The sequence below is a fragment of the Chenopodium album genome, chromosome 11 (assembly GCF_948465745.1).
Source record: "Chenopodium album chromosome 11, dcCheAlbu1.1, whole genome shotgun sequence".
Lineage (NCBI taxonomy): Eukaryota > Viridiplantae > Streptophyta > Magnoliopsida > Caryophyllales > Amaranthaceae > Chenopodium > Chenopodium album.
In genome coordinates, this window is record NC_137844.1 from 47,031,138 (window position 1) to 47,041,782 (window position 10,645).

General features: G+C 29.8%; 1 protein-coding gene across 1 annotated transcript; it reads right to left on the reverse strand.

The window, feature by feature from the left end:
- Window positions 1–499: 499 nt before the first annotated feature.
- Window positions 500–2,563, reverse strand: LOC145568985 (trihelix transcription factor GT-3b-like). Its single transcript, XM_081628361.1, has 2 exons — window positions 1,909–2,563; window positions 500–1,402 (listed from the first exon to the last, which is right to left on the reverse strand). The coding sequence occupies exons 1-2, from the start codon at window positions 2,209–2,211 to the stop codon at window positions 806–808; spliced, it is 900 nt and encodes a 299-aa protein (XP_081484487.1). The 5' UTR covers window positions 2,212–2,563; the 3' UTR covers window positions 500–805.
- Between the last annotated feature and the right edge of the window lie 8,082 nt (window positions 2,564–10,645).

Here is a 10,645-nt window from a genome sequence, read left to right on the forward strand (position 1 = left end):
TTAATTTAGCGATCCATTTATAGTACGGAGTATTATATAGTGATGCAGTGGAAAAATTTTGTATCAATTTCCTTTAATGCCATGTAAGTTCACATAGACATGAATGAAAATCTCCACTCTCTAATTAATAAAATGCAAATTCTGTAAACCAGCCCATATATGCACATGCTACACTATATATGAAGGAGCTAAGTATGAAACTCTTTTACTCTATGATAAAATTTTGTGATAGATAATATAAAAGTCACATATACATGCATGCACACACTATATATGAAAATCTTCAATATAGCAAAGTGCTACCAAAACCATCGAATTCATCGATTACTTGAACGTATTAAAGTAATAGGTTAATTATTACATTACTTTCATCATAATGGCTACTTAGCTAATAATTGATAATTACGTACCCTAATACTTGTAAGGGGGATTAGTACCCAATGAAATAAAAGTACTCGAGTCTCAAGTAGACTATCTAGTAGAGACAAAAGAATTGAAGTGCAATTAAGAAAATTCATATAATATAAAAAATATGAAAATTAAACATTTAGCTAGCTGGCTCAACTTAGCTATTTTCCTCCCATTAGAAGTTTAGAACTACCTAAGTAAAATAAACGACTTGATGAAAAACTAAATAAAGAAAGAAAATTCTTGTGAAAATTGAGAAAACTAACCTGTTGCATGATCTAGCTAAGCTAAGCTACAACATTTGAAGAAGAATAAAACCATGCAAATTTTTGAGTACATTTACATGATCACAATTCACGAGCTTGTTTACGAGTTGTTCATGAGCGTATCAGCTAATTTAATCTTCTCTTCGGAGTTTATTTAGAAGAGTAGTAATAAGAGCATCCCTCTTTTCAGCCCTAGCTTCCTCTCTCATTTTCCTCTGCTCTTCTCTCTCTCTCCACCTCCTCTCCATCACCAACCTCTCATTCTCCAACGCCTCCATTCTCTGTCTCCACTCCATCTCCGCCCTCCTCCTCTCTTCCTCCCTCGCCTCGTACGCCTCCCTCCATTGCACCTCCATTTGCAACTGCTGCTTCAAAAAATCCTCCAACATCTCCTTCACCGCGTTTATACTATTATTAGTATTCGTAATTATACTACTAACATTACCACCACCAACACCACCACTACTAGTCATTGTTTTTGCCTTCTTGCTTGCTTTCTTCTTAGTACCGCCTTTCTCTCCGTCTGTATCCTCATCCTCCTCCTCCTCCGATGTCATGCCTTGGCCTTGTGCTAGCTTGTTCTTCTTCGTTGTCGTAGACGATGTGCCCGGTCCGCCTTCTTCCTCCGCCCACAGCATCCTCTGCATCCTCGCCGTAAAAATCGCTTGCATCTCGTTGTAAAATGGGAATTGTTGCCTCATCACCTCCGGTTCCATTGTCTCACACCCCTAAGCTTCCCTCAACAAATATAATTTCAAACAAACTAAAATCAAAATTAACATCCAATAATCCAATCACTTTTGTTACACTATATATATGGATCCATACAAATAATATAAGTTATTGTAAAACTGTCTCATACGGACTACTATTTTGAATTTAGCATGTCGGACACACAAACTCATTTATATATAATAAGTAAAAAAAGAAAAGCAATACATTAATTGTCCTAAATCATGAAAACAAAACGCGTTGTGTTTTTTTGAACAAACAAAAAAAAAAATAATTGTAGGAAGCTAATTAAGATAGCTAGCTAGAAAATACTCCCATAGCAAAATTGTTTATATATTATTATAGTTTGTATGAGCTCTTATCCCGAGATTACTGTATGTATTAAGTGTTTTTAAGAAAAACTTGATTTGAAATAATATTTCTGTTTATGAGCGAACCCGTGTTTTACCTAAAAAAAAGGGGTACGGTAAGAGAGATCGATGTAGATATGGATATAGCTAACCTTGTAACGGGTGACGAGGTTTTTCCATTTGCACTTGCACTGCTCAGCGCTACGATTAAAACCTTTTTCTCTCATTTTAGTAGAGATAACTTCCCAGAGAAGCTTGTTCCTTTTAGTTTCCATGAAATTCCGGTCTAAATCTGCTCGAATAATTAAGAACTCTTTTGTCTCTTGAACACTCCACTGTGGGAATCTATCCCCTGTATCCACCCCCACCGTACCACTCATTTGTTGCTGTTGCGGCGGCTGCTGCTGATGATGATGATACTGATGTTGATGATGTTGATGCATATGCCTTTCCATTTACGAAGTATAAACCGAAAACATAAAACAACAAAAAAATAAAAAATTATATACTTCTTACATAAAATTCGATGTAAAAATTAAAAGAGGGGATGGTTTAGATTATGATATATTTATATGGAATGGAAAGGTATAATTATTGAAGGATTGTATCGGGACGAAGTTAATAAAGTGGGAAAAGTAATATAAGTGTGAAAGAATTTAATTAAGAGATTGATGAGACGATAACATTGTGTACGGGTTTGTAAGGAGGGCGATTCATGTTCATAAGAGAGAATATCACAAAGAATTTTTGAGAGAGAAGAGAAAGAGGGGAAAGAAAGGTGTTATAAAAATATTGTTGAATGTTTTAATTTTTTTTTTTTTTTTTTTTTTTTTGGGGTTAATGAATGAATATATTTGTAGATGTCTCAATCAAAGAAGTCTAATTACCTCATGTCCTCATCTGTCTACGCGGAATTCTTTCCCTGTTTTTTTTTTTTTTTTCTCTCTCTCTCCTGAGTTATCACCTGTTTTTTAGAATATTCTCTTTTTCATATAAAAATAATAAAGTTTAATTTTTATTTATTTATTTATTTATTTTTTTTAAGGATAGGCATTCACTAGGAGAATATGGAATGTGAGTTCAATTTTTACTTTCCAACTTATTAATTACTTTTGCTTAATTAAAGGCCTGTCATGTTTACTTTAATTTCAGTTCAGATTCAATCAATTGATTTCCTAATTTCCTTCTCTCATAAATAATTCAATTCAGCTTCATTCTGTTCAGTTTAACTCCAATCAGTTAATGAGTTTTGTTCAGTTCAATTCAATTCAGTTGTTTTCAATAAATCAATATAGGGCCTAACTTTTTGATATCTTATTTATTATGTATTCCGATCATTAAGGGCATGTTCTGATTGACTGAGCTGAGCTGAACTGAACTAAACAAAACTGAACTGAACTAAATATTTTATGAGAGAAGGAAATTAAGAATTGAACTGAAAATAAGCTGAACAGATCCTAAATTTTACAAATTATTCATATTATTTAGTTTTGTTATACGAGGTATAACTTCTTATTAGGACAATGTTTTCCTCTGCATAACTTAACTCATATAGTCATATGCCGTTTTTATATATTCGCCTAGCTATAACATGAGACTCGGTTTACTTTTTTCTCTTCGGTTAATTAGTTGTGAGACTTGTGACCCAAAAGGTATATGAGTGCGTGGTCCATATTATATATTCTACAGTATTTGATTAATGGAGATACAATTAGAGAGGGGAACTTAGGAAGCCAAAGATATATATTCGTATATAGGTAAGAACTAACGTAACCGAAATGAGTACTAGCTTGGCATTTGACTATTTGAGTTACATGATTCTAATCATCATAACAAAAAAAATAATGTCATAGTAAAATGATTTATGATAGATTTTGATTTGATTGGATATCTCCACTATCTTGAGTGGTAAAAAGAGGATTTGTTATGTCATTTATGATAGAATCATAAAAGATTCAGAGTCTTCCACTCTTCTATTTCTATCATTCTATGTGATGCAACACACTCACTTTATATATGGTGTAACATAATTAATAATAACACCATTAATCATCAGTAACCCCCCTACTAATGCGTATACTATTAAGTACTCTCTTCGTCCCTTAATTAGATTTCTACTTATCTCTATTATGTGAGGAATAAATGTTAAGAATCTAATTAAGGGAAGGAAGGAGTAGCATATTAGCTATTTAGCTAACCTCAGCTCATTTCAACTCTAGTGATGCTTATTGGTAATTAGGCTTAGTTATGTACGGTTAATAACTTAATACTACTCACGTACGCACCCCTGCTTTATATTGTTCTTTCTATTTAGAATAATATTTTGTGAAATGAAAAAATGATATAAAACAAATACAGTAATCAAGTATATATACTTTTTTTCAATAACATTTAAACGCGTTACATTCTTAGTTTGAAAAAAAATTGTATGGAAGAAGATGCTTCAATCTGTCTCAAAAAAATATCATTTAAGTTTAAGTTTATTTTGATGTACATGCAATTTAAGACTTTTTTTTTTTTTTTTTTTTTTTTTTTTTTTTTTTTTTGTGATTTAAAGTACTACATATATGCCACAAAAAATATACTATATCCGTTCTTACTTATATTTTATACATCCTCATCTACAACTCCACATCACTACATGGATCCAATAATACTACTCGTATTAAGGGTCTGTTCTGATTTACTAAACTGAACCGATTGAAGCTGAACTGAACTAAATAGAGCTGAAATGAATTGTTTATGAAAGAATGAAATTAAAAACTGAACTGAACTGGACTGAACTAAAGTTAAGCTGAAGAGAATAGGCCCTAAAGTACTTGTATTTACCAATATTAATGTATTTATATAATTTTTTCTTTTCTATCTTAAAAGGTTTTTTTTTTTAGAAAGAGAAACTCATTTTACACGCAAAAAAAAAAAAAAAAAAAAAAAAAAAAAAAAAAAAAAAAAAAAATCCCAGTAATTTTTATACTTTAGTCATATTGACTTTTTATTGTTGTTTTAAAAATTTTGACCATAGTGTAACAAACATTTCAATATAAACAATATCAAATGAAATCAATGTAATTATATTTATATCAATAATATTTTCAACTTATCAATAATTTCACAATTGTAATCACTTATGTAATGAAATATATTAATAATCAAAAATGCATTTTGTAGACTCAAATGTTGCAACAAATTTGTGTGGAGGGATTGGAATAATATTATGATCACACATTTTTCCACTTTTCAAAATTAGACAGTAGTCAAATTTTATATTATAGACTACAAAACTGTTTGTGATTACATCATAATTATTAAGCATCAAAATATCAATTTAATTATTGAGGTTCACTTAATAAGTGATGTTAACACAAATGAACAAAAAAAACTAATGACGAAAAAATTAGTGCAACTCACTTAAAATATTTCTCTTCTGGATATAATCTTATCTGATATCATTTCAATCTATAATTAATACTAAAGTAGCAACCGCTGATGTCATCTTTTTTCAAAGTTGTACACGTGACGCTATTTCATTAAAAGATTTCCCGCTCAAATGCTATTTATTTTTTTTTTAAAAAAAAATGCTATTTAATTTTAAACAGATATATAGTAGCTATTATTTAGGTAATTAATTTTAAATAAGTACATATTATTTTGGTAATTTATGTTCATATTAGGTTGTTAGAGTCTTTTATAGGAGTTGTTAGCATAATTAAAGTCAATTAAATTGAACTTATGAATATTGTAAACTCAAAAAAAATTACAAAAGTCCCAAGATATATTACTGGTAAATCCGTGCATTGCACGGGCACTAGTTAAAAATAGTACTATAATGTCTGATTCGTTTTCTTATGATCTTTGAGGGTCCATCATCTTTACTTTTTAAAGGATTTTCCCATTTGTTCCCATTGCGTTTAGGTGACGTCATGCTTACGTAATAATGATTAATATTTAAAGGAGAAACTATTAAGGGCATAAATGGAAAAATAAATCAATTGATAGTTTTTTTTTTTTTTTTTTTTTTTTTTTTTTTTTTTTTTTTTGTCTTATTGTTTATTTAAGAAGGATGTAGCCATGTAGGTAAAAGGGGAAACTTGCAGCATAAGGAAAGCTAAGCTAAGGTCCGTGTGTATAAAAATCGTTAAGAAGTGTATACATCACAAAAGTCAAGGTCCATCTCCTTCCAGAACGTACGTTTTTCAGTCTCATCAATTCATTATTTGCTTCTCTCTTTTTGGATTTTTATTTTTTATTTTTTATTTTTCCTTTTTCGAATTTTTTATTGCTTGTCTGTCTAGTGACGAATTCAAAAAACAAATATTTAGTGCAATCAAATAAAAATTGACAAGGGTCAAAAAGTACATCATTATAATAAAATTTCCAAATATACTATATCAATATTTTATATTAAAAATAATGAAAATTATTTCTTTTTTTTTTTTTTTTACTTTACAAATTACAATGTTCTTCCTCTGTTTCAATAATAATGAAAATTATTTTTATTATTATTTATTTAACTTTACAAATTATAATTTTCATCCTCAATTCCTATAATATTGCACTAATGAGATTTTGCACTATTCATCACTCTTATTTAACCATATAATATGATTTATATTTTAAGTACAATATAATCATCTTATTAGATTTGTCTCATAAAATACATTTACAATATCAACTCTTTATAACTTTTACTCTTTTACAATTATGCATAGTTAACATATAAAATGTGTTTTGGAATATGTAATTCATTCTTGTTGCAATATTACTGGAACGGAGGAAGTACTTTTTAGCTTTGTTAATGTGCCGGCTTAAATATAATTGTATATAATTAAATACTCTATTTTACCTCGTAATAAACTAATTAATAAGTTTGTATATAGCTAGCTAGATAATGTACAACAACAATTCTAATCGTTGCTATCTTATGGCCTGTTTTGTTTAGCTTAATTCCAATTCTGCTCAGTTTAGTGCAATTTAGCTCCTATCAGTTTAGTTCAATTCAGTTCCTAATTTATTTCTCTCATAAGCAATTCATTTCAGCTCTATTCAGTTCGATCAGTTCAGTTCATTTCAGTTCACTCCCAATCAATTCAGTAAATCGAAACAGACCTTAATTCTTTATCACTTTTTTAATCAAGAAATTAAATGTGTGACAAAGTAGAGTTTGGGACTCTATTGTTATTTTAGATTCCAAGAACTGAAGAAAGAAAGTATGAAATAGGGTGAATACATACGCTAATAAATACGGCGTATACACGAAGAGCTTAAGCTTCACGTGTGCATGAAATACATTTTTACAAAGTATGAAACAGTTTTTTTTTTTTTTTTTTTTTTTTTTTTTTTTTTTTTTTTTTTTTTTAATATTTAACCTTATGTGAAAATCTAAAGTATGAATTAATGATATATGATATAGAATTGTTAAGTGTAAGTGTGAGTAATGTTTTGCATTGAAAAAAAAAAATAGAACTAAATTTTATGCTAAGTAGACTACTTTTCATATTACCAATTGATTGATTTTAAGATGGAACTTCGTTTTCGGTTTTGATATGGGCTTCTCTCCCCTGTTTCTTCTCATCTACAAAGTATTATAATTAGAATACTCCAAACTAGTGAAAGATCTTAGGTGATTTTTTTTGTTAACTATGAGTTGTATCACTTAGCTTGTATAGTTGTATGTAAGGTGATTAATTTTTGTTTCTCCAATCCCTTAATTAATTAACCTTTAATTAATACGGAGTACTAAAAACAATAATAGTTTGTCATTATATGAATTGACAATTATTATTGAAAAAATTTGTACTCGTATACCCACAAATAACCCACTTTTTGAAATTTACACCTATAAAACAATTTATTTTAAAAACCACCTAAAATGACAATAAATAAATAAATAAATAAAATATTTCACCACCATTTAACAATAACCGTTAAATCGGGAGCATCTAACTCTTTACAAGCTATGGAGTACTAATATTTGAATAGAGGATGAAAATTTGTTCACGATCAGGCTAGTTACTTTCCAATTACGGATCGATAAGTTGTGCACACCAGTCAAAATTTAGGATGTCAAATAAAATTCAATTGGATACAATAATATAACTCAGGGTGGATATAGATCTTATATTGGTCCAACTAATAAAGTCTTAAGATTCTTTTGACATAGATTGAGCTAACATGTGTTTCATCATTTCGCGTAATTAGAGAAGTTAATGTGACACATTGACACGCAGGTCGTGCTTTCTCACGATACATTGCATACACAATATACATGTTTGCTAGACTAATCACTTAACTACTGACATGACTTGAGGGAAGAGATAAGTATTTGATGATCAGTGAACTAAATTTGATTCATATTTTAATCAATTGATTCAACTCATACAAGTCTACAACATTACAACCATAGTATAAGAAGCGACTATGTAGCTGTTTTTGGATGATGAAAGGGTTTTGGTCCTTTTGAAGTTCTATACTTGTAGGAAGTTGAGCTAATTATTTTGTTATAACGGATGCAAGAAAGAATAAATAATGAATGTAAAATTAATAAGAAAAGCATATACAAATTTACGTGGTTCACCAACAATGCATTGGCTACGTCCACGGGCAGGCGAGAGTAATAATTTTATTGATCTTGAGGAAAACAGATTACAAATTCATAACATATTTGAGACCAATCACAAAAACTATATTGATTGTCTCTCAGATTTCTAATGTTAATATCTCTATCAGAACTCACATATGAGAAATACACATAAGACTCCCAGATTTCTATAATCACTCAACTAATGATCATTGTGTACGACTAGGAATTAACTTAGGGGTATTTAATTATAATAGCCTATAGACTAGAAAAGATAAACTTTATTTAAGGATATAAAGCCCACAGCAGGCGAAGAATCCAAAAACGCTCAAAACTGTTGAGACACAATCAATCTTCAGCACTCGTTCGTCGAGGCACGTCCATGCCTCCCTAAGGCATAGACGTGTCGCGTGTCTTGCTCCACTTCTTCCTAGTTCCCGACTCAAGGCTATTGATTTGAGACGCAGTCCTTACATGTTTTAATATAGATAATTCTAATCATTTTATAATTTAAAAAAATAGATTTATTGTAAATTTTCATATCGGATCCTATGTTACGGAGTATTAAATGCACAATTATTTTTAACATTTAGAAGTAGTACATCCGATTGATTAAATTTAAATTATAACTATATACATTTGAGGTAATATTCTAAATTATTCCTTTTTTGAGAGTAAAAGATATAGTTATGTGAAGTCTTGTTTGATTTGACTCAATATAAGTGCTTATTTGAGATATACTTGTATTAAAATTTTATAAAGTTTATTATGATAAACAAATATAGTATACAATTTTGAAAAATCATTGATTAAATATTTCAATTGATTATTATGCACTAACAAATTGGAAAAAATAAAAAAAAAATTAAATAAAATTGGAGGATGAATGTAACTATTTTTTTTTTTTTTTTTTTTTTTTTTTTTTTTTTTGGAAACAAGGATGAATGTAACTTTTTTTTTTTTTTTTTTTTTTTTTTGAAACAAGGATGAATGTAACTATTAATTCAGTGCTAATATATACAAATTACTTCTTTCACAAAAAAAAAAAAAAAAAAAAAAAAAAAAAAAAAAAGCTCCGTACTTCATATAAAATACTCCATAATATACGATGAGCATACGTTATAATAGAATAATTGATGATATTTTTCATTTTTTGTTTATTCTTTTCTTTTTTGGAGCATAATTGGAGGAAGGAAGCCCTAATGTATACGTCTCAACTCTCGACATATTAAGCTTCTTTAAACACTACTCTTCTTGCTAATAATATAGGAGTGCCAGCTATTGAATTGACAAGTTAGAGTAGATGTAAACGGAGAATTAAAAGTCAACTCATCTCAGGTGAATCAATACACTATTACTCTATTAATTTATTTGTTTGTTTTTATTATTTGTCCTCATTATTCTATCATCAACATTTTGGCCTTTTTTTTTTTTTGGTTATAGGGGTCGATTAATTTGTTGCTTTTTATTAGAACCACTTTTTTGTGCCTACCATATTTAAAAGGCCAAAAAGGTTAGATGATGATCTATACATAGAATGACTTTTCTTTATGATTGAGAAAAATTTTAATCTCTAATACTGTTGTTTTTATTCTTACACATATTTCTTCTATGAATTAGAATATCGGCTATTGTATACTCTAATTCTCTAAGTACTCAAGTCTTTGTATGGAGTATTTTATATACTACGTATATTCATTATTTATCATGACATGTCATACTAATAAAAATGTAATTTGCAATTATCTCTATATATCTTATCCGTTGTATTTACTTACACTGTTACACCATAATACAATCGATTTTTTTTTTAGCATGAATTAAATTTATAATAAACAATTACTCTGTAGTTTAATTTAACCAAAAATTGAATATATTTGGGGGCAAACAGGCAAAGGATGGGATGGTCCAACTATATACTCCATCCGTTTCTTTATTAGAAACCTATTTCTAATATTTATTACTCACATAATAATGAGAAATAAGCTTCCAATATCATGATACTGTGTATAATACGACACATGATAAGTATTGTATACAACTTCATAGTCCGTAGTATACTAAAGTAGTACTCCGATCCGTATGATAACGGTGAGATGGAGTACGGGAAAATGATAAAGATAGAGCATCAATACGTATAGAGCTGGGCATGGGCCGGGTCAGCACGCGGGCGGCCCGGGCACGGCACGAGGATGGCCCGGCACGGCACGGCCCGACGGCAGGCCCGGCCCAGCACGATGGCACGCCCCTCGTGCCTCGTGCGGGCTGCGGTGAAAAAAAACCCAAAAGTGGCCCGGCACGGCACGAGCCCG

Bases quoted from the DNA above. Each gene is read 5' to 3' on its own strand.
- LOC145568985 (XM_081628361.1), bottom strand. From the start codon at position 2,211: ATGGAAAGGCATATGCATCAACATCATCAACATCAGTATCATCATCAT. The intron at 1,403-1,908 runs GTTAGCTATATC...AGGGAAGCTTAG, and splicing joins ACCTCGTCACCCGTTACAAG to GGGTGTGAGACAATGGAACC.